Source organism: Aedes albopictus, chromosome 1 (genome assembly GCF_035046485.1).
Source record: "Aedes albopictus strain Foshan chromosome 1, AalbF5, whole genome shotgun sequence".
Taxonomy (NCBI): domain Eukaryota; kingdom Metazoa; phylum Arthropoda; class Insecta; order Diptera; family Culicidae; genus Aedes; species Aedes albopictus.
Window position 1 is genome coordinate 185,331,894 of NC_085136.1, and position 25,308 is coordinate 185,357,201.

The window sequence follows — 25,308 nt, forward strand, 5'->3', positions numbered from 1 at the left end:
TACCCACGCTTTTTGCACCATTTCATTGCAGAAACGGAGAATTGACCTTCTCACCATACTAAAATTCAGCTCATTACTACAAATCTAGTACTTCACCGATCTGTCCTATTGATCATCTCACCATACAAAAATCCAGTTCACTACTTTCAATCTAGTACTTCACTGATTGCCTCCTATTCTCCGTTTCTGCAATGAAATGGTGCAAACAGCTTGGGTTATTTGATTTCTTGCCTAATTTGATGCTGTTTGAGCAAAAGTTTGGGTAACTGTGTTGTTGTATTATTTATTTCTTGCAACTTCAACAACACAGTTACCCAAAGTTTTGCTCAAACAGCATCAAATTAGGCAAGAAATCATATAACCCACGCTGTTTGCAGCATTTCTTTGCAGAAACGGAGAATTGATCATCTCACCATACAAAAATCCAGCTCACTACTTTCAATCTAGTACTTCACTGATTACTTCCTATTGATGATCTCACCATACAAAAATCCAGCTCACTACTTTCAATCTAGTACTTCACTGATTGCTTCCTATTGACCTTCTCACCATACTAAAATTCAGCTCATTACTACAAATCTAGTACTTCACCGATCTGTCCTATAGGAAGCAATCAGTGAAGTACTAGATTGAAAGTAGTGAGCTGGATTTTTGTATGGTGAGATGATCTATTCTCCGTTTCTGCAATGAAATGGTGCAAACAGCGTGGGTTATATGATTTCTTGCCTAATTTGATGCTGTTTGAGCAAAAGTTTGGGTAACTGTGTTGTTGAAGTTGTAAGAAATAAATAATACAACAACACAGTTAACCAAACTTTTGCTCAAACAGCATCAAATTAGGCAAGAAATCATATAACCCACGCTGTTTGCACCATTTCATTGCAGAAACGGAGAATTGATCATCTCACCATACAAAAATCCAGCTCACTACTTTCAATCTAGTACTTCACTGATTGCTTCCTATAGGACAGATCGGTGAAGTACTAGATTTGTAGTAATGAGCTGAATAGGACAGATCGGTGAAGTACTAGATTTGTAGTAATGAGCTGAATTTTAGTATGGTGAGAAGGTCAATTCTCCGTTTCTGCAGTGAATTGGCGCAAAAAGCGTGGGTATTATGATTCCTTGCCTAATTTAATGCTGTTTGAGCAAAACTTTGAACAACAGTGTTGTTGTTTTCTCCATTTCTTGCAATATAAACAACATAGTTATTCAAAGTTTTGCTCAATCAGCATCAAATTAGGCAAGAAAACATAATACCCACGCTTTTTGCACCATTTCATTACAGAAATAGAGAACTGACCTTCTCACCATACTAAAATTCAGCTCATTACTACAAATCTAGTACTACACCGAACGTGCCCCATTTTAGTATGGTGAGAAGGTCATTTCTCCGTTTCTGCAATGAAATGGCGCCAAAAGCGTGGGTATTATGATTCCTTGCCTAATTTGATGCTATTTGAGCAAAACTTTGGGCAACAGTGTTGTTGTTTTCTCCATTTCTTGCAATATAAACAATATAGTTATCCCAAGTTTTGCTCAAACAGCATCAAATTAGACAAGGAATCATAATACCCACGCTTTTTGCACCATTTCATTGCAGAAACGAAGAATTGACCTTCTCACCATACTAAAATTCAGCTCATTACTACAAATCTAGTACTACACCGAACGTGCCCCATTGAGGGTTTCAGCAAAAATTTGCCAAAATTTGCTGAGCTGAAGGTTTCAGCAAAAAAATGGCTGAAATTCACCAAAAAATTGCTGAATTGTTCAGTAAACTCTGCTGATCACCTCACCAGTAACGTTTTGCTGAAAGTTCAGCAAAAAATTTGCTGGACCCTTCAGCTCGGCAAAATTCAGTAAAATATTGCTGAAAGCGTTTGGTGTGTAATTTGATGCTGTTTGAGCAAAACTTTGGGCAACGTTGTTTTCTTCATTTCTTGCAACATAAACAACATAGTTATTCAAAGTTTTGCTCAAACTGCATCAAATTAGGCAAGGAATCATAATACCCACGCTTTTTGCACCATTTCACTGCAGAAACGGAGAATGGACCTTCTCACCATACTGAAATTCAGCTCATTACTACAACTCTAGTATTTCACCGATCTATCCTATTAATTTTATTATACAATTTTCTTCTTACCTTGATCTTGAATCTGCTGAGGATTGTGTATGATAAGGTTGCCCCCACTAGTAGTGTATCGTGTGTTCTTCAGCGGGTCTAGTCGAACAACCGTGATGTTATCGTTGGTGTAGATTTCCTTGAACCAGGAATAGGTCGGTGTCGGATAGCCTCCGGCCAGGCAGCTCAGCATAACGTCCTTGGTGATTTTGAACTTGCCGGTGTCATAGGTTGTTTCGTGCGGTTGCTTGATGAAGTACGGTCCTCGCGGGATCTTATTGATGTCCTTTATGTCCACCCCGTAATCGTACTGTCGCTGGTCATCCGCTAGTAGATTGATATTGTCCGCACTGTACAGTTGTTGAGATTCGCATATGAAGAGATTCAGATCTTCGGGCCCAACCGGCAAAAATTGCCATTTTTCGCTGGCCGCGTTGAACGAGTATACCAGATTGTTCCGATTCTCGTTGTACCCGCTGATGAAGTTCCGACGGGAATCGTACTTCTCCAGAGGTTTTTTGTTAAAAATGGCATCGTAGCTCTCTTCATCGGCGGCCTTGAACATGAACGAATCTTCGATTGCGACCAGTGGCGTTTTGTCCGCATTGATCCAGTTGTTCGGGGAGGCTTGCCGGGCAGAAATGTAGTATCGGTTGTTCCTGTTGCTGTCCACATCCAGCAGCTTCAGTATAAACGAATGCTTTTCGATATTATCTACGCTCACCAAATCGCCCTGGTAGGCTTGACAGATTTTCTGCGCATTGATGTAGTCCTTCCGAGGCGATTTATAGATACGCACGCAGGAACTTCTATAAACGGACCAATGCTCTGGGCAATAGTTTTCCTCCGGCGTTTGAAACGTTCCGAACTTCTCAATCTGCTTATAGCGATTTACGCTGCCGTAGAATGAGTCATCACTGCCACCTCCAGCGCCAAAGGGCTGATACTGTTGCAGCGGTTGGCTCTGGCCAGTGGGATTGTACTTCACATTTTGGCAAACGACGATTCCGACAAATGAGCCAATAAGCAACAAGAAATGAGCTGGTCGAACAGGTAGCATCCTTCGTTGAACTGCAAATAAACAGCAATAACAACAAACTCATCAACATTCCATTCTGGTTGTGTGGAAAGGGTGTGGCAGGTGGCAACTTGAATCACACGCTAATCACTTTGGTTTTCTAACGTCCACCGCAAAGACATTAAATGTCTTTTCCCAACAATCGGGCCTAATTCATTAACAAGTTATGGAAATCATCCAAATTCCCTAGCAATTTTGACCAAAATTTTCAAAAACTACAACTATTGTTTGGAAACAACAAGTGGATTTCCATCGCAAAGACAGAACGAATGCGAAAGCCATCGGCCAAACTTACCATCCATTAAACCGGTTTCAACACAACATAACTTAAAAATAACGAACAGATTCAAAACTAAAAACCTTTTTACATAAGTTCTATCGTATTTTCGGGAATTTATATCCGGTTTAACTATTAAAACAAATGAAATAACGAAATAGCAGCAAAGGGAGTCACCGTTTCCATCCCCAAACTGCGATCGATTTGATGGATGAGACAATCGATGACAAATTCCCTTCGAGCGAAAGCGAACGTCGTCCACGCTCGTTGAAAACTACTCTAAAGTGAGTAGAATTCGACTCACTTTGGTACAAAGTGGAACAGCTCAAAAGAGAGTAAATGGCAGTTACTCACTTTAGAGTAATATAAGATTTTCTTCAAATTAGAGTAACTCTTACTCATTTTTAATTTATAGCAAATTAGCAAAGTGAGTCGTTTTTTACTCAGCTTTGTAAATTTATTTGGATAATTCCTGTTTTGATTTTTCTCATAGAAAAATAGCAAATTTATAATGAATAAAGAAAACATACATACTTTATTGATACATAAAACTATTCTTCATGTACAATATACTAAATTGAAGGCGATCAATGTTGACAAACTACTGGTGCTATGAATGTATCTGGATGCTAGTGTGTTTCTCCCATGTGATGGTTCCTCTTCCGATCAGGGATCGCTGGTGATCATCGGCTGCTAATCCACTAGATGCGACAGGAAGCTCCATGATCAGAAACACCAGCACGGCATCGATCAGCTGACAGAAGAACTACTTTCCAATAAGCCGGGATTTCCTTGCTGATGCGTAGCCCTAGTTGGTAATGGTAATTTGGAAAATCTAGTTAAGAAGATTAAATATTGTTGATATTTCGATTTGAAATCAATGAAATCATTACTTACTTTTCAAAACTGCTTGTTCCATCGATGCTTGAAGACTTTAATGGTGAAAGATTCCAAATTTTTCTAACTGAGTTTGAAATTGACTGCAACAGCTTACAAGATATTTCCAAATTGTTCTAAGTCATTTCCGTTAGAGTGAGTAGAATAAATTTTGAGGCTACTCAAAAGTGAGTAGACGACTCTTTTTGGCAAACAGAGTAGAAATCAACTCACCTGGGAAAACAACTGTCACTCACTTTTGACATTTTTTCGAAAAGTATTCAAGTGAGTAGAAATCTACTAATTTTTGAGTAGATTTCAACGAGCGTGTCCGTTGTGCGGAGTCGTGAGAACAGGGGCGAAGAGGCGAATTGCAAGTGCTGCCAGTTCTACTGCCGGGTTTCAATTACTTAATTGTCGTCAATTGACAGTTTTCCATCCATACGGAGAATGGCTCCACTGTAATATTTATTATGTTTTCTGTTCAACTCGCTGTTCAAAACCGAATTAGCGACATTTTTTTTTCTTTCCGCTGCTTTTGCCTTGCGTCAAACACAATAGGCAAATCTGACGGAAGCTAACGATCCTTCCGCATCTGGTGCCCAGGAATGAGAACCCTACGAAAAACGTGATTCCGCTAAAATTGCCATGGCGCAGCATATAGGCAAAGTTCACTTTTTTCACTTTTTCGTATCGAATTTCGCATCGTAGAGAAACAAACGAGTACTTTTTGGGAAGAAAATTTAATCCGGTAGGTACCAATAAATATTCATAAGCGTGTATTTTTTTTCCATGTAAATTACCTTTTGTGTAAATTGTATTTTGCGTGTTACACCGATCTGACAGCTCTAGTAAAGGACCAAACACGGGGGTGCTATGGTGATCTGATTTTGTTGCCGCTTATCATGCGCAACCAGAGCTCACTAATATCATTCCCTCTATACAGAAACGGGATAAAATAAGGAGAAACGCACTTTGGCGAACAATGTTTGTGAAAAGAGGTATTGTGTGTCTTTTCACAAACAATTCCTACTCTCCGTAGGAACTTTACCTAAACATTGACACTCTCAAATTGAAAATTATCAAATATGCCGCTTTTTCATGATCAACACTTTTATGAGATCTAAATTAGATAAATGTGATACAAGCGTTTTGCACCAATATCCCTCGTAAAAGGTAAACATTCAAATTTCACGACTGTGTTGGTGAATATTTGTTTGGAGCATAAATTTAGGGAGCCTAAGGCACCCTACACACTACTCAAACCGTTTGACCAACATTGCCACCGCCCCCCCAAGTTGGTCGAACCAGCAAATGTTTCTGCAACCGTACGACGAACTGCCAATTCGTGTTGCACCAACATGTCACTTTGGTTGCACCAACATCATCTCCCATTTGAAATCGCACTATGTTTGTGCAACAACACTACACACGGTACGATCGGTTCGTCAAACATTGGCTCCGCCCACCGTTGGTTTGAGTAAAATCAAACTGGTTTGTACCCTAACAAGCCGAGGTTAATCATTATCAAACTGGTTTGATTTTTGCCGACCAAACCGTCAACCGTCAAATCGGTTTGACGAACTGCCAAATCGGTTCGTCAAACAGCATCACACACGGTCAAACACAGCACCAACTCAACCACCAACCTGGGGGCGGAGTCAATGTTGGTCAAACCGGTTGAGTAGTCTGTAGGGTGCCTAAGGAGGCACAATCCAACCTGTCAAACTCCATAGTGAAAAAATAGGTTGCCGTCCCCTTGGGACCAAACATAAATTACGTTAGTGGGTACCGAGGATTGTTCACAATCTGCGAACTTGACTGCGGAAAAAATCGTAATCATGACGCCGCTGGTGTTATTGCTGACTGCACCCCAAATTGGACTGACACAATAGTGTGCACACACCTTCAAAGTGTGATTGCAACGCAGGGTCACGTCGGATCGAGTCGAGGTCTTCGGTGCACTTATTCCTTGTAAATGGAGGAATAAGTGCACCGAAGACGTCGAGACGATCCGAGGCAAATGTGCACTTTTATCACACTTTTTAGGCGTACCAAAAAAAGTGTGATAGTCCAATTTGAGATGTAGTCTGCAATACACAATAGAATAACTACACTGAAATAAATTTTGTTGTGGAAACTACCGATTCCATAGTAAAATTACTAACCGTACCTATGATTCTCAACCGACAACATTTTCCAGTTAATTCCACTAAAACACTGTCAACTTAACTAGCAGTGCAGTTAACATTACCAAAAATAATCTTAATTTAACAAATGAGCATTGTATTTTTAACCATACTGTGTTGTAAAATGCGTGTCCTGGAAAAATTAACAATGTTTTGTTGTTGAGACGACTATGCTTTTAGTTGAATTTACTACAATGCATTGTAATTTCAAGCATATTTCAGCTACCTTAACAGATTTTGTTGTCGGTTGAGAATCATAGGTACGGTTAGTAATTTTACTATGGAATCGGTAGTTTCCACAACAAAATTTATTTCAGTGTAGCCACAGAAGTCCAATATCACGGCTGTTCGTGTGACTAACATCTATTTGTTACACCGATCTGATAGAAAAAGGACCAAACTTAAATTACGTAATGGATAGCGAGGATTGTTCACAATCTGCGAAAAAAAAAGCGACCATGACGCCGCTGCAGACCATCTAGCGAGCCCCCAACAAACGAATCGGCACTGTAATATTGTAGAGGGTATTTTTCTACTTCTTCTTGGGTTCATCACCTTACAGTGTATTCTCGTCATGTCATTTGACGGCATCATCATAACTGTCACTTCCCTGTTTTCGCTCATAAAAAAATATTCCCGTCGGAGAGACAGCAGCAGTAGCAGAGCAGCAGCAGTGAACTTCTTCGATATAATCGTCAATTACAAGCAAAGGATTAGTGATTTACTGTGAAAAATACCACTTCAAAGGATAATTCCTTTCGGACATCGGCCTTCCTACTGGACAACGGCTCGCGATCCGTTGGAAAATGTCCCGTTTCGTCAGCCAATAATTGCCCCTCAGATTGCTGCATCGAAAATCATCATCGCCGTGGGTGAGTATTTGGGTGATCGGGGAAAATCGTCTGTGAAAATTTCTTTGTGGCAAAAAAAAGAACGGCTTACTATTTTCCACTATGTTATGCCTTCTGAGAATCTAATTGTGTTTCAGATGTGCACAAATGGACTCAATTTAACAATTTGTTGGGAGGCTAACAGTAAACACACGCCAGACAACTTTTACCATTAATTATTACAATTATCGGGATGACCAAATTGTTAGCAGCCTCCTCCCCTCTCTACCTCGCATTGCCCTAGAATCGTCCGTTCGCAACCTATGGGCTATTTATGCCTATTGAAGTTGTTATTATTGCAGATTATTGCTAGTATTGTAAAATCATTGGACTTTTACATTTTAACTAGGGCCACTCTAGGGCGTTCAGCTTTGTTTTTCAAATTAAATAAGGCAAATAATTCTGGTATCAGCAATAAGCAGAGAGAAGTTTGTGTTCTTGTTACCATTTGGGCGGAGGGTCCTAGCGGAACGCCTATAATATCGCATTTTATACAATAAGTATAGTAATCATTAAATCAAGAAAATAGTATCGTTGGTAAAGACTGTTTCGTTTGTTATAACCACATCTTCGAAGAAGTAGGATATAACTTCCTTTTACAGTACTGAAAAGTTCTCGTATTTTTCTTTTCACAATATAAACCAAACATATGATAACACTAGGTAGATTCTGGGACCATTTGGGCAGGAGCTTTGGGCACTTGCTTCTAAAACTAAGTCAATTTTCAACCGATTGACTTATTTTTTTAAATACGATCAGCTAGGCACAGTATCTAGCCATGTACAAAAATTGAAGTCATATGGTTTGAAATTGACTGAGTTGTAGCAGCAAGTGCCCAAAATAGGTGCTTCTGCCCAAATGGTCCCAGACCCTATTATTCAATCCGGAGATCTCCTCGGATAACTATCACTTTCTGGCCACCACTAAGTACTCCTAAAACCAACAAGTTTTCTTTAAGCTCATCACTTTGGTATTGGGGGTTTCCGGGAAGTTAAAATGACGTCTTGACTAGATCAAATTTTTCAATTTCAATTCAATTTATTTTTCTGTAGTCAATAACACTATTTTAAAGAAAGAACTTAACATTAACAAATTCAGAGATTTGGATAACCTTACAACTGCGAACAACTCAATTTCATTAATAGAGACGTATGTAGGGTATGTGTTCCATCAGTAATCTCACGCTCCCATATTCATCCTATTCGAAAACTAGCGATTACGGCATTGATTGATTGCGTTCTTTTTGTTTTCATGCGTGCTCACTCCTACCAAAAAATACAAAAATAAGAAACAAAACAAACAACGCTTCAATCCTTTGTTTTTCATAGGATGAAAATGGGAGCCACATGCTTAATAAGGGAACCAATACCCTACAACATTTAGAAATTGCTAGCTACGAGTAGCTTTTTTTAGGGAAAACGAGTTTTAAGATTGAAAAAACCCTAGATTTCATGATTCTTAACGCTAATATCACAGATGTTGAAGGTGGAGTGCTTCGATGAGCGGATTTGCGGACATCGCACAGGAAGTCCTAAAGGATCTTGTAGCACGTTCGATGCTTGCGTCAATGGACTACTGTGGCTTTGCGCGCAGCCACAGTTGATCAGCAGGAGTAAATCAATTTAATTTTGTATGGCGAAATGCATCTAAACTTGAATTAGGGTATTAGTTCCCTTATTAAGGAGAAACTTTAAAGAATACCAATATGGCTGCCACAATGGCCGACTTAGACCCCTACTCACGTTTTCAAGAGCACAAATCTTAAAAATTCGTAAATAAATGCGCTCGATTTGGAAAAGCTGCCTCTTGTTGCAAGTGAGCAAAGCCAGGAAAATCAAGTGCGGCTTGGTTCAATGCTTCGTTCGTCAGATTTGTGCCTCTAAAGTTTGTATGCAAAATTGCAATGGGATTTCTTGATGTTTCACCTTAAGCATGTGGCTCCCATTTTCATCCTACGAAAAACAAAGGAATGTAGTACTGTTTGTTTTGTTTCATATTTTTGTATTTTTTGTTAGAAGTGAGCACGCATGAAAACAAAAAGAATGGAACCAATCGGTGCCGTAATCGCTTGATTACGAATAGGATGAAATTGGGAGCGTGAGATTACTGATGAAACACAAACCCTACTTGAAACACAAAGCTTTTCCCGAAAAAATATTTGGTAGGCTTAATAGTAGTCACCATTGTGCACAACCACTACCAAATATTTTTTCGAATAATGTATTCCACTTCGATAAATTTGCCTTTAGATGCTATTCGCCATACAATATTTTTGCGATTTACTTTTAGCGATTTTTCGCGCATAGAAGCTAGCGCCACATTGGTCGATGCGGAGAGTAGGAAAACAGCCGATGTAGGTAATTCATTGTATCGACACCAGCCAGCTTGTGGAGATCATCGGTCGGATTCAGGTTGTAGACCATCTTGAGCAGCTTGTTCTGCTTCACCTGTAGTCGTTTACGGTGCGATTTGGCGCAGTTGCCCCAAACCGCGGTCGCATAGATTAGCATTGGCCGGATGATACACTTGACCACCAGCAACTTGTTCTTCACGCGCAGCTTCGATCGGCGACTCAGCAAAGAGTATAGGGCTTCGGTCGACCGATCCACCTTTCCAGCGATGTAGTTTACGTGCTTATCGAACTTGAGCATCTGGTCAAAAATCACTCCCAAATACTTTACTTCGTCATCCCACGTAGTTCGCTGGCCGTTGACCATGATTGATCGACGTGGGAGGTGACGAGCGACTCGTCTCCTGGTGAAGTAGATGGACTGTGTTTTCTCCGCGTTGAGCTTGATCCGCCATTTGCGTTGAAATTCCTCAAGGTTGTTCATTGCCGCTTGTAGGTGAGTGACGACGATGTGCGGGTCTTTGTCTGACGCCAGGAAAGCGGTGTCATCCGCAAAAAATGCGTATGTTACGCCGTCGACCACACGGTCGACCATCAGTACGTCAGAGGTAAGGACGTTGTAAAGAGTCGGGATTAGCACTGAACCTTGGGGCACGCCAAAAGGAATGTTGTGGGCACGGGAGTATTCACCATTTAACGTTACCGAGAAAGATCGATTCGAAAGGAAGGACTGTACGATCTTAACTAGGTAGAGAAGTAGATTCGAGCGGAAGAGCTTGAAAACCACGGCTTCCTGCCAAACCGAGTCGTAGGCTTTTTCGACATCCAGGAGAACCATACCAGTCGACTTTCCCGTTTGGAACTCGCGCTTCACTTTTTGCGTTATGCGAGCGAGTTGATGCACCGTTGAGTGCCCCGTTTTGAAGCCGAACTGCTCGGGTGGAATGCATTGCAGTGTCTCCAGGTGACGGTTCAAACGGGCGAGGATTACCCTTTCGAGCACTTTGCTCAGGCTGCTTAGGAGGCTTATCGGTCGGTAGTTACCTGGATTGGTGATATCCTTGTTCGCTTTCGGGATAGCTATCACGTTGGCGTGTTTCCATCTAATTGGGAAGAAACTCAGGATCAGGCATGCATTGAAGATTTTGGTCAGCACCACCAGCCCTTTTCTTGGCAAGCGCTTAAGGCAGATATTCCGAATGCCATCCTGCCCGGGAGATTTCCGATTTTTTAGCGTTCGGATGATTGACTTCACCTCTTCCGGCTTTACCAGAGCAGCGTGAGGCACTGGAGAGCTTGCAGCACGGATCTGGACGAGTGCATTTTCCACTGCAGCCGAAGTTTCATGATCTCCCGGCTCCTCGTTGTTGTGAGCAGTTGCAAACGCCCTTGCAAGCGCTTCGGATTTCTGTGATGGACTCACAATCAGATTTCCATCGACGTTGAGCGGTGGGCTGTACTTGACCGTATTTCGGAGGCTGCGGGTTAGCTTCCAGAATTTGTTGCTGCTGTTGTCCAGATTTTTCAACATCGAACCGAAGTCCCTGTAACAGTGTTTTGCGCTTTTAACGCTGATGACGTTATGCAGATGGTTGACCACCGCACCAATCAGTGGATCACGTTTGCGGATGAACTGCCTTCGGCGCACATTTCTCAGCCGAATCAGAAGTTTCAGCTCGTCGGGGATGTCCTTTTTCTTTGGCAAAATCCTTCGTGTTGGGACAGCGGCTTCCTCAGCCGCCCTGACGATGTCGATGACTTTGTCGATGGCCTCATCGATTTTCTCCGGGCGATCTAGATTGTTCAGCCAACCTGCTGTGAGGTCGATGTCTTGATCAATCCTTCGAGCGAAGGTACTCCCCCAAGTAACCACGAAGCCGTATATAAGTGCATCAATTTTGCCGTATATTTATATTTAAAATTGTGTAAATAATGCTGCATTACTTTAAATACCTCATTGAAGCAATATTAAAGTCGAAAAGGGCCCCACTAAAATTAAATTAGTGCCACATATTGCTGCACGTTGACAGCCATTGCTAAAGTGACATAAATGCATGTGCTGTACATTTGCATTTGTACATGCTTAATACGTGCAACACGAAAAACCAAAACAAAAATCTATTTTTAGCACCGTTTCGTTATCGACGGTACTAATGCCCCCCACATGAATGTTTTAACCATTTTTTTTGTTGCCAGGTCGGGAGTCGAACCAGAAGTGTTGAAGACCGCTTGATGAGTTCCATTCGCGCTGGTGCTGTGGACCGTTTCTGCTGCTGTGATAACAGCCGATATTTCATTAACTAGAAGAAAACTGTTCTTCTGCCTCAACCATTTCAGTAGAGGGCAAAACGACTATGGCATATGTAATTACAGGGATTCGTAATCACATTCTGATAAATCGCTGATAAATGCATAATGCATTCTATAGAAGATAAAAAATAAAAGAAAAATAAAAAACCTTTCGTACAATGCTCATAATATTATGCTAATTGTGGTTTCCATCATAATTGGCATGCGATAGCAGTCAACAGAAAAGAAAAGGTCATCTCTAAAAAGGGTTTTCTGAAGAAAGTCGTCGATCGGTGGTTCAAACGAGGATTAAGTTGGTCGGGATTAGAACCAGAAGTGTTGAAGACCGCTATAGTTGACCATGAAGTTGTTAACTTTTCTTGATTTAATTTGTTTACCATTAGAGTCAAGCTTTTATAATTGTATTGTTAGAGCAACCTTTGCTAGTTTGTACATTGCATTCATACAGTTTTTGCAGTGTTGAATTATTGAATTATCGTATATCACCTTTTAATGCACCCTAATGTAAAGAAAAAATGTAATGCATCAATACATTGATAATGCCAATCTAAAGGTATATTGCATGAGAAGTGTGGAATTACTGCATTTCGCATTGCAAAGGTTGATATTCAGTCTAATTCGTGCAATGATATAATGCTTGTGGTTACTTGGGTCCAGTTCGCTTTGTCGTAGCAGCGGATGAGCCTTCCCGCCGGAAGTACTGGAATGTCAGCATCGATGGTGAAGGTTACGGGCAAGTGGTCCGACGATAATTCGGCATGCGATACTGGCCTCGACATTTGTATCCGGTTGTTCGAGATCACCAGATCTAAGGTTGATGGCTTTCCTCGGCCAGACGGGTAGCGGGTGGGAGTAGATATCCGTGGACTCATAGACTTGTTGCAAGATACGTCCTGCTTTGTTGGCCCTAGCACATTACCACATCCTGTGCCGCGCATTCATATCTCCCACTAGAAAGAAGGGTCCGTCGGTGTTGATGAGCTGGTGGATATCTCTTCTGTATTGACAGAGCGCTGCCCTCTGATTAGAGCCAGGATAGTAGACTGCTACAATGCTCACGGGTGTTGGATTAGGAATTGAAAAATGTCTCCGGGATATGATTTCCCATGTGGAAAGTGATGCACTAGTCGAAATAAGTGAGCTGTACAAAAATGAGCGATTTCGGTTGACATTTAGGGGTGGCGCAAAGGGTTTAAGTAAAATTTTTACAGCTTTGCGAGACTTCGCCGAGACTTATAAAAAAAACCATTTATTCAAAAACACTAAACCTAGATTCTACAATTCACACTTAAAACTCCAGGAGGATGCAGAATATTCTACTGTAAGTAGAAAACTTTTTTCTCCACTCAAGTGAATAAAAGTGAACAAAAGTGACCCTCGGAACCCTTGGAAACCATTGGAGATATCGCAATTTTGAGCACAAATTTGGCCCAATTGAGTTCTAAAATCACCGATTTAGTCTAGAAATGTTATGTTTGAAAATTAATTTTGAAATTTTTTTTGAGGTTTGTTCTAGTAAAAATTTTACTTAAACCCTTTGCGCCACCCCTAAATGTCAACCGAAATCGCTCATTTTTGCACAGCTCACTTATGTCGACTAGTGGATCACTTTCCACATGGGAAATCATATCCCGGAGACATTTTTTAAAATTAGCCCCACCCTAGTGTTGGATCTACCCTGACCAAGATCCTGACTGTTTCGATTGCCCGCGCCGAATTTTCCAGTATGGAGTAAGAGATTCCTTTCCTCACCAGAATTGCTACTCCTCCCCCTCGGGTAGCTTCCGGTGAGACTCGATCCGCTCTAACAACAGAGTAGTTTTCGTGGTACAATGAGTTGTTGAGCTGCAGCCACGTTTCCGTGATTACAGCGATGTCTATTTCGTGGGTTTCAAGAAAGTGAAAACATTCCACAGTCTTGTTCCGGATGGAACGGCAGTTCCAATTCACCAATTTGAGCGATCTACGGGTGGCCATTGTAGACGTATTTGATGATTAGTTCGCTGAGAGCGAGAAATTGCATTGCCTTGGATTGGCAGTTCGAGAGACTGTGGAACAGCTCACGAGCAAGACACATAAACTCCTCCATGGTGAACAAATTGGGGGACCCGGGCTGCGAGTTTCCCTGGACGATCTGGGAGTACGAAACGTTAGGGTTTGTTATGCTGCCTAGCAGTTGGCTGATGTCACCACTCGCTCCTCTGGGAGCAGATACAGGTACTGTGGAAACCTTCGCACGGTTGTTCCCGAGGATCGGTCTCGTCCTCTTTTTGGCCTTCAACTCCTGCAAATACTTAAGGCGCGTAGGGCAACCCTTAAACTTGCTGTGTGGTGCTGACTGCAGTTTGCACAGCGGATTAACGAGCGGTCTTCGCTGACAGCGGAAGCGCTCTTTCCTGGAAGAGTGCATTCCGACGTTTGGTGACGTTCGCCACACTTGACGCATTTTGCCTCCAGATGGTAATTTCGCATCCCGTGTCCGTATTGCTGACACCGAAAACACTGCACGACGTCGGCCTTCTTTTTAGAATAGTACCTCCACCACACAATAACGTTGAACAGGGAAGTTCAACGTCATTGTGTGGAACTTTTTGGAGGTCCTGTATTTTCACGACTCCATTCGAAAACTGTAGCAGGTATAGTGCGTAATCACCGTGTTTCGATGTTGCTAGTTGACGGACACTGGCCGGACGAACATTCACTGCCGCAAGCTCTTGCGTAACTTCTTCAACCGGAAACACCGGCAGGCCAGAGAGAACTATCTTCACAGGAGCTTGGTCACTGGTTCCGTGCGTGTAGAACTGAGTTCGCGAAGCTTCCAGAGTGTTCACTATTTCAGTAAAGTGTGGCTTAGTTTTCACTTTAATCTGAATGTTATTTTTCCTCACCCGTAGGTGATAGTCATTTTTCGCCACTGTCGTCGTAGAAATAATTCGATTGAGTGTCGGAACACTAGAATCGTATACGAAGATCGGCGGGCATCTCACTTTTGAAACCGAACTTTTCACACCGTTATACACGGACAGAAAAGCGTTCACATTGAAACTAAAATAACGATTGTTAAACATTGAAATTCTTTTGAAAATATGTGAATTCTTATACCCAAGTAACCACAAGCATTATATCATTGCACGAATTAGACTGAATATCAACCTTTGCAATGCGAAATGCAGTAATTCCACACTTCTCATGCAATATACCTTTAGATTGGCATTATCAATGTTTTGATGCATTACATTTTTTCTTTACATTAGGGTGCATTAAAAGGTGATATACGATAATTCAATAATTCAACACTGCAAAAACTGTATGAATGCAATGTACAAACTAGCAAAGGTTGCTCTAACAATACAATTATAAAAGCTTGACTCTAATGGTAAACAAATTAAATCAAGAAAAGTTAACAACTTCATGGTCAACTATAGCGGTCTTCAACACTTCTGGTTCTAATCCCGACCAACTTAATCCTCGTTTGAACCACCGATCGACGACTTTCTTCAGAAAACCCTTTTTAGAGATGACCTTTTCTCTTTTCTGTTGACTGCTATCGCATGCCAATTATGATGGAAACCACAATTAGCATAATATTATGAGCATTGTACGAAAGGTTTTTTATTTTTCTTTTATTTTTTATCTTCTATAGAATGCATTATGCATTTATCAGCGATTTATCAGAATGTGATTACGAATCCCTGTAATTACATATGCCATAGTCGTTTTGCCCTCTACTGAAATGGTTGAGGCAGAAGAACAGTTTTCTTCTAGTTAATGAAATATCGGCTGTTATCACAGCAGCAGAAACGGTCCACAGCACCAGCGCGAATGGAACTCATCAAGCGGTCTTCAACACTTCTGGTTCGACTCCCGACCTGGCAACAAAAAAAAATGGTTAAAACATTCATGTGGGGGGCATTAGTACCGTCGATAACGAAACGGTGCTAAAAATAGATTTTTGTTTTGGTTTTTCGTGTTGCACGTATTAAGCATGTGCAAATGCAAATGTACAGCACATGCATTTATGTCACTTTAGCAATGGCTGTCAACGTGCAGCAATATGTGGCACTAATTTAATTTTAGTGGGGCCGTTTTCGACTTTAATATTGCTTCAATGAGGTATTTAAAGTAATGCAGCATTATTTACACAATTTTAAATATAAATATACGGCAAAATTGATGCACTTATATACGGCTTCGTGGTTACTTGGGTAGTTTCAAACAGATTTGCTAATTTAAAATCCATATGAAATTATGTTTGATTTAAAAATCCAGTGTTTTGTGGCGACTCTTGTGGAAACTAACATATTTCAACTTTGTTTCTAAGTCAATTCAACTGAGCAATCCCTCGGCATCGAATAGGATTGTAAAAACCACAATATTAACATAAAATCAAGCAGAGTATTTTGATGCAAAAGTTTTACTGATAAATCCCTTGGTCACTTCTGTCAAACCAAGCAGAATGTTTTGTTTTAAAAAGCATTTACAACTTTTCTAATGCTGGAAAATGCATAGCTTTCAAATTATGCAAAGCTGTTGTACATGAAATGCATAATTGAAAATTAATTTGAATTAGTGCGGCATGCGTTAGACAAGGTAAGACCTTTGTGAAAAGTTGTAAATTTGATTAATCAGGAGATTTCCTGATTTTTCTGTGAGAACATTTTTTTTTCTCTTTTTTAATATAACTAATAACAACCCAGAGAAAAAAAAACAAGCATGTTGTTTTCTAATAAATATATTATTGAAAATAAAAGAAAACTATTTTTGAAAGTACCATAATATCGTAGATGTCAAGCTTGACATCCTCGTCAAAAGCCTGAAACTATTGTTATTTCAGTCAGATTTCCGATTGAGGAACAATAATACAGGATTGTTTAAACAATCATACAGGATTGTAAAAACAATCATACATAATCATTGTGGCCAAAACAATGTCAAATTCCTTTTGAATTTACGTCGAATATGGTTATTTTTACCGTAGATTTTTCTGCGTGTACTATTTGCATCACCACTAGTACACTCTCTAGCCCACTGTGCAGTGGCAGAAGCACCGCCATCGCCATTGTTGATATCCTCATCATCGTCATCGGAAAGCAGCGCAAACTGGTTCGACGTCGAAAACATTCCGGAACAGCCCTCCTGCTGGGTCAGCGGCAACTGTACACTGCACTGGTCAATTGTTGACGGCAATCCGCCAAACGAATTCCTTGTTTTTCTTATCTCTGATCAGCCGATACCATTTGGCGTCCGCTTATTTCTGGTATTAAGCCTCTACACGAATAGTCAGGCAGACATCCACATATGTACATTGTACACCTGACGTTTTACATATCGAACCCATAAAACACATTTTAAATTATTTAAAACATGAAGGACAGACTTGTTAGAATCCCAAAATGGCCGCCACAATGGCCAACTTTGGCACCTACTCACGATTTCGAGCGCACAAATCTCTTTGTAAACCAAACCAGCGCACCTGATCTTCTTATTTTAAGCTTATTACAAGTGAGCAAGAACAGAATAATAAAATGTACGGTCGTTTGAAGCTTCCTTCTTGAGATTTGTGCGTTTGAAGTTCTGATGCACTGTTGAAGCGGGATTTCATGACGTTTGTTCTGAAGTGGGCTCCTCCTCCTCCAGAGTGGACGCGACGCGGATTTCCCATACGATTTGACAGCTCCTTATTGATTGTTATTCCTTTGCGTGCAAATTTCTGTGTCGCGCCGCGTGACGCGTCCACTCTGGCCGGCACCTAATAGGACGAAATCAGTGAAGTACTAGATTAAAAGTAGTCAGCTAGATTTTTGTAGTGATGAGATGGTCATTCTCCGTTTCTGCAATGAAATGGTGCAAACAGCGTGGGTATTATGATTTTTTGCCTAATTTGATGCTTTTTGATCAAAAGTTTGAGTAACTGTGTTGTTGCAGTTGTAAGAAATAAATAATACAATGACACTATTACCGTAAAACAGGGTGAACAGAAACAATGGAGCGAATAGAAACAAATACGAGCAGCAGAGGGCTGAAAGTCTCTATAATAAAGACAAATCAATCAGAAACAAATAAATTCGTCAAAACTTAATTTCATTAGCTAGTTGGATGCTACAAGTGTTTCACTAATCCTTTTTTAGAATGATAATTCCGTAATTTTTTTTATTGGGAAAAATTGCAAAAGCTAAGTACACTGAGGATACTGCAACTCCGAAAATCATACGAACCGACTATGATTTTTGGCCACAATAATTTCTTGCGAAAATCATAGTTACGAACTGTGATTTTGGATTCAAAGCGCCAACTATGTATTATTGTCATACTGTTACTGTATAAATTTCATAACACTCACGTATGAAAATCATACCGATAACGTAAAAAAACTGAAACTATGTCTTATGACTATCATACATATTTTTATGAAATATTTTGCACAAATTAAAAAAAAATCGCAACCTGGAATCGAACCAGGAACGTCAAGGTTAGCGAGTGCGTGCTTTACTCATACGCCCATCGACGCTTCGGAAGTTAAGGCGGTTAGAAGCTAATAAAAGGTTTTGTTGTTTTTTAGCAATGGTGTTTCATAACACATCTTATGATTTTCATACGATGCTCTTATGAGATTTTCCATACGACAAGTCTTATGGATTTCGCTTTTCAATGTATGAAAAGCATACGAGAACTATGAAATGATGAAAAAAAAAATAAAATTAACTGATTCATAATATGTAAACTATGAAAAACATACGAGCAGTATCCTCAGTGTACCTATTTATAGGCAAAAAAAATTTTGCGCCATTTAAATTGCGTTTCATCCATTTGGTATGTATTCACAGACTAAAGCTTTTTTCCACAATCGAATTTTTTTTCTTCACTTGGTGAATTATTATAATCTAGTCTTAGAATTTCATTTGAATCAAAAAGTTATTTCTGTCTGGAGACCCCAGTTATCCTAGTGGATAAGGCTCGCCAATCCGGAGACGGTGGGTTCGATTCCCGTTCCAGTCGGGAAAATTTTCTTGACTCCCTGGGCATATTGTATCATTGTACTTGCCTCACAATATACAAATTCATGCAATGGCAGGCAAAGAATGCCCTTCAATTTATAACTGTGGAAGTGCTCAAAGAACACCAAGTTGAAGCGAGGCAGGCCATGTCCCAGTGGGGACGTAGAGCCATAAAGAAGAAGAAGAAGGAGAACTGTCTTAAAATTGATAAAATATCGAAAATTGTTTAAAGGCGTTTCTACCCAAGTATCCACGAAGCCGTGCATCAATTTAACCATATATTTATATTCAAAATTGTGTAAATAATGCTGCACTACTTTAAACACCTCATTGAAGCAATATATAAGTCGAAAAGGGTTCCACTAAAATTAAATTGGTGCCACATATTGCAGCACGTTGACAGCCATTGCTAAAGTGACATAAATGCATCCCAAGTAACCACAAGCATTATATTTTTGCACCTGCACGAATTAGACTGCATATCAACCTTTGCAATGCGAAATGCAGTAATTCCACACTTATCATGCAATAATCCTTTAGATTGACATTATCAATGTTTTGATGCATTACATTTTTTCTTTACATTTGGGTGCATTAAAAGGTGATATACGATAATTCAATAATTCAACACTGCAGTACCGTCGATAACGAAACGGTGCTAAAAATAGATTTTTGTTTCGGTTTTTCGTGTTGCACGTACATATTTATTAAGCATGTTCAAATGCAAATGTACAGCACATGCATTTATGTCACTTTAGCAATGGCTGTCAACGTACTGCAATATGTGGCACTAATTTAATTTTAGTGGGGCCCTTTTCGACTTTAATATTGCTTCAATGAGGTGTTAATTTCAATTACATAGTTTATTGAGTTTTGCTCAATCATAATACCCACGCTTTTTGCACCATTTTATTGCAGAAACGGAGAATTGACTTTCTCGCCATACTAAAATTCAGCTCATTACTACAAATCTAGTACTTCACCGATCTGTCCTATTAATATTTTTTATCTTTTTACTAAACATACATATGCCGCCAATATCTCGATATTAAAAATAAATAATTTTAATTTATTTAGTTCTGATCAAGGTTCCGATTGCGAAATCTAGTACTACACCGAACGTGCCCCATTCTGCTTTCAAACGCTCATGCTTATGACGACACTTTTGTTGCTGCACTTGTCGAAAAAACTTCCATTGCTGCTTCTTGCTTCACTTCTGCCGATATGATTAGCGTAACACTTTCGCAATAAATTTCAGATTTCTTCGATTGCTCCGCTATTTCAACAAAATTTTGAAAAAAATACTACCACAATTAGAAAATGTAAACAAAACAACTTGAACCACAACGAAGTCACACACAAAGTTTGAACATCTAGCTTTGTAGCAAGTGTTGGCAGCTGTTGTAAACAAAACAAACAGCGTTGCCGAATCGACGTATGTAACTTCCGCTCATCTCTATGTAGAGGATTTCTACTTCTGCCCAGTATTTGTAACCCATTCCAGCATCGATGAGCATACAGCGCGCCATTTCGACGAGATTTCGGTATTTACGTTCCGCAACTCCATTTTGCTGAGGGCTATAGGCTGCTGTGTACTGCGGAATGACTCCCTTCTGACGATACAATCTGTCTAATCTTCGTGACTTGTATTCTCCACCACCGTCGGACCGAGCGATGGCAGGCACTTTTCCGAACCGGGTTTCAGTCATCCGAATATACTCCTCCATACGTTCTGCAGCTTCGGACTTCTTTCGTAGGAAAAATACGGTACAGTAGCGGGTGAAATCATCTATGACTGTCATAAAATATCGGGCTCCTTTTGGAGTGACGGTGTTCATGGGTCCACACAAATTGGTATGTACGAGTTACAACATCCTTGACGACTGTGGTCCGGCTTGCTTTGGGAACGGCAACCGGGTCATCTTTCTCTCCAGGCAGCATTCACAATCAATGTCAACTTCACATTTCTGGATTCGCACGCCCGTAACGAGATCATCACGTACCAATTTTCGAATAGCTTCTTCATCGCGATGTCCTAGTATACGGTGCCATTTGTGGATGCAATCTTCTGAATGCTTGGCTGTCGCAGCAGATAACGGTACACTTCTCTTCAACGATTCCAGCTGATGGAGACCGGCCTTCTTCACTGCGATGGCGGCCACCAGTCCATGCTTCGAGATTCTACAGATTTCTCCAGTGAAATTTACTTCAGCACCTTTCTCCGTTAGCTTTCCAACTGACACCAGATTTGCGTCCAACTTCGGAACATGTAGAACGTCCGTTATTGTTACCTGTTTCTCGCCATTGTCCACTACGCAGTGCAGTACAGTGGCGTTTCGGTTTTATCACTAGTCATTTTATTCACTACTCGCCAAATTCACTCTCGATTTTATCACGGTTTTCGTTTCGTTTTTATCACGCCTTTTCTAAAACATCGCGAAATCAACCAAAAAAAAGTTAGGCGTTGCCCATAACCTACGTAGACTAATGTTTGGTCATCTGAGACCTTCTCGTAGACTTTTGTCCATACAAAATTATCGAAATTTGTGTGAAGCGCAGACGTTGGTCAGGAACTCTCCTCCCTCTAAGAATCTACGTAGTTCATAGACAAACCCTGATTGTGAAACTACTTATTATCAGAGAAGTTGTTTATAAAGAGCAGCGCGAAGAATGAAACCAAAAGTTCCAATTGAACCGTCAAAAGCGGTTCCAATCGAGCAAATTCAAGGGTTTAGATCAACAGAGAACAACATGGTAAACAAAACTCAACATGAGAGTGTGTTAGAGAAAACCGTGACGTCACTTATTTGCTTGATGTATTTGGACAGTTCAAACTAACACGCACGCTCAAGTATATTTTTGTTTACCTAAAAAACTTATTTTTATTGGGAGGAATGTAAATAAACATAACCAAAACCCTCTCCGTGTTTCTCTATAAACAACTTCTATGCTTATTATGCCACGGACAGAAAAGCGTTCACATTGAAACTAAAATAAGGATTGTTGAATATAAACATTGAAATTCTTTTGAAAATATGTGAATTCTTATAGTTTCAAACAGATTTGCTAATTTAAAATCCATATGAAATTATGTTTGATTTAAAAATCCAGTGTTTTGTGGCGACTCTTGTGGAAACTAACATATTTCAACTTTGTTTCTAAGTCAATTCAACTGAGCAATCCCTCGGCATCGAATAGGATTGTAAAAACCACAATATTAACATAAAATCAAGCAGAGTATTTTGATGCAAAAGTTTTACTGATAAATACCTTGGTCACTTCTGTCAAACCAAGCAGAATTTTTTGTTTTAAAAAGCATTTACAACTTTTCTAATGCTGGAAAATGGATAGCTTTCAAATTATGCAAAGCTGTTGTACATGAAAAGCATAATTGAAAATTAATTTGAATTAGTGCGGCATGCGTTAGACAAGGTAAGACCTTTGTGAAAAGTTGTAAATTTGATTAATCAGGAGATTTCCTGATTTTTCTGTGAGAACATTTTTTTTCTCTTTTTTAATATAACTAATAACAACCCAGAGAAAAAAAAACAAGCATGTTGTTTTCTAATAAATATATTATTGAAAATAAAAGAAAACTATTTTTGAAAGTACCATAATATCGTAGATGTCAAGCTTGACATCCTCGTCAAAAGCCTGAAACTATTGTTATTTCAGTCAGATTTCCGATTGAGGAACAATAATACAGGATTGTTTAAACAATCATACAGGATTGTAAAAACAATCATACATAATCATTGTGGCCAAAACAATGTCAAATTCCTTTTGAATTTACGTCGAATATGGTTATTTTTACCGTAGATTTTTCTGCGTGTACTATTTGCATCACCACTAGTACACTCTCTAGCCCACTGTGCAGTGGCAGAAGCACCGCCATCGCCATTGTTGATATCCTCATCATCGTCATCGGAAAGCAGCGCAAACTGGTTCGACGTCGAAAACATTCCGGAACAGCCCTCCTGCTGGGTCAGCGGCAACTGTACACTGCACTGGTCAATTGTTGACGGCAATCCGCCAAACGAATTCCTTGTTTTTCTTATCTCTGATCAGCCGATACCATTTGGCGTCCGCTTATTTCTGGTATTAAGCCTCTACACGAATAGTCAGGCAGACATCCACATATGTACATTGTACACCTGACGTTTTACATATCGAACCCATAAAACACATTTTAAATTATTTAAAACATGAAGGACAGACTTGTTAGAATCCCAAAATGGCCGCCACAATGGCCAACTTTGGCACCTACTCACGATTTCGAGCGCACAAATCTCTTTGTAAACCAAACCAGCGCACCTGATCTTCTTATTTTAAGCTTATTACAAGTGAGCAAGAACAGAATAATAAAATGTACGGTCGTTTGAAGCTTCCTTCTTGAGATTTGTGCGTTTGAAGTTCTGATGCACTGTTGAAGCGGGATTTCATGACGTTTGTTCTGAAGTGGGCTCCTCCTCCTCCAGAGTGGACGCGACGCGGATTTCCCATACGATTTGACAGCTCCTTATTGATTGTTATTCCTTTGCGTGCAAATTTCTGTGTCGCGCCGCGTGACGCGTCCACTCTGGCCGGCACCTAATAGGACGAAATCAGTGAAGTACTAGATTAAAAGTAGTCAGCTAGATTTTTGTAGTGATGAGATGGTCATTCTCCGTTTCTGCAATGAAATGGTGCAAACAGCGTGGGTATTATGATTTTTTGCCTAATTTGATGCTTTTTGATCAAAAGTTTGAGTAACTGTGTTGTTGCAGTTGTAAGAAATAAATAATACAATGACACTATTACCGTAAAACAGGGTGAACAGAAACAATGGAGCGAATAGAAACAAATACGAGCAGCAGAGGGCTGAAAGTCTCTATAATAAAGACAAATCAATCAGAAACAAATAAATTCGTCAAAACTTAATTTCATTAGCTAGTTGGATGCTACAAGTGTTTCACTAATCCTTTTTTAGAATGATAATTCCGTAATTTTTTTTATTGGGAAAAATTGCAAAAGCTAAGTACACTGAGGATACTGCAACTCCGAAAATCATACGAACCGACTATGATTTTTGGCCACAATAATTTCTTGCGAAAATCATAGTTACGAACTGTGATTTTGGATTCAAAGCGCCAACTATGTATTATTGTCATACTGTTACTGTATAAATTTCATAACACTCACGTATGAAAATCATACCGATAACGTAAAAAAACTGAAACTATGTCTTATGACTATCATACATATTTTTATGAAATATTTTGCACAAATTAAAAAAAAATCGCAACCTGGAATCGAACCAGGAACGTCAAGGTTAGCGAGTGCGTGCTTTACTCATACGCCCATCGACGCTTCGGAAGTTAAGGCGGTTAGAAGCTAATAAAAGGTTTTGTTGTTTTTTAGCAATGGTGTTTCATAACACATCTTATGATTTTCATACGATGCTCTTATGAGATTTTCCATACGACAAGTCTTATGGATTTCGCTTTTCAATGTATGAAAAGCATACGAGAACTATGAAATGATGAAAAAAAAAATAAAATTAACTGATTCATAATATGTAAACTATGAAAAACATACGAGCAGTATCCTCAGTGTACCTATTTATAGGCAAAAAAAATTTTGCGCCATTTAAATTGCGTTTCATCCATTTGGTATGTATTCACAGACTAAAGCTTTTTTCCACAATCGAATTTTTTTTCTTCACTTGGTGAATTATTATAATCTAGTCTTAGAATTTCATTTGAATCAAAAAGTTATTTCTGTCTGGAGACCCCAGTTATCCTAGTGGATAAGGCTCGCCAATCCGGAGACGGTGGGTTCGATTCCCGTTCCAGTCGGGAAAATTTTCTTGACTCCCTGGGCATATTGTATCATTGTACTTGCCTCACAATATACAAATTCATGCAATGGCAGGCAAAGAATGCCCTTCAATTTATAACTGTGGAAGTGCTCAAAGAACACCAAGTTGAAGCGAGGCAGGCCATGTCCCAGTGGGGACGTAGAGCCATAAAGAAGAAGAAGAAGGAGAACTGTCTTAAAATTGATAAAATATCGAAAATTGTTTAAAGGCGTTTCTACCCAAGTATCCACGAAGCCGTGCATCAATTTAACCATATATTTATATTCAAAATTGTGTAAATAATGCTGCACTACTTTAAACACCTCATTGAAGCAATATATAAGTCGAAAAGGGTTCCACTAAAATTAAATTGGTG

At 39.7% G+C, this 25,308-nt stretch overlaps 2 protein-coding genes across 3 annotated transcripts in view; one reads left to right on the forward strand and one right to left on the reverse strand.

Moving 5' to 3' along the window:
• The window catches only part of LOC109405638 (contactin), a 32,452-nt gene extending 28,741 nt beyond the window's left edge, over positions 1 to 3,711 (reverse strand). The window contains exons 1-2 of one of the 2 annotated variants that reach the window (XM_019678706.3): positions 3,502 to 3,710; positions 2,150 to 3,199 (exon numbers count right to left, since the gene is read on the reverse strand). In XM_019678706.3, coding sequence (XP_019534251.1) covers positions 2,150 to 3,199; positions 3,502 to 3,508 — 1,057 coding nt within the window. In that variant the 5' untranslated portion in view covers positions 3,509 to 3,710. Of the gene's footprint in view, positions 1 to 2,149; positions 3,200 to 3,501 lie in introns of both variants that reach the window. The other variant, XM_029856478.2, reaches the window with a different exon arrangement.
• A 3,449-nt stretch (positions 3,712 to 7,160) lies between these two features.
• LOC109405502 (uncharacterized) overlaps positions 7,161 to 25,308 on the forward strand; it is a 35,194-nt gene continuing 17,046 nt past the window's right edge. The window contains exon 1 of the mRNA XM_019678603.3: positions 7,161 to 7,420. The gene's annotated coding sequence lies outside the window, so the exon portion shown is untranslated. The remainder of the gene's footprint in view (positions 7,421 to 25,308) is intronic.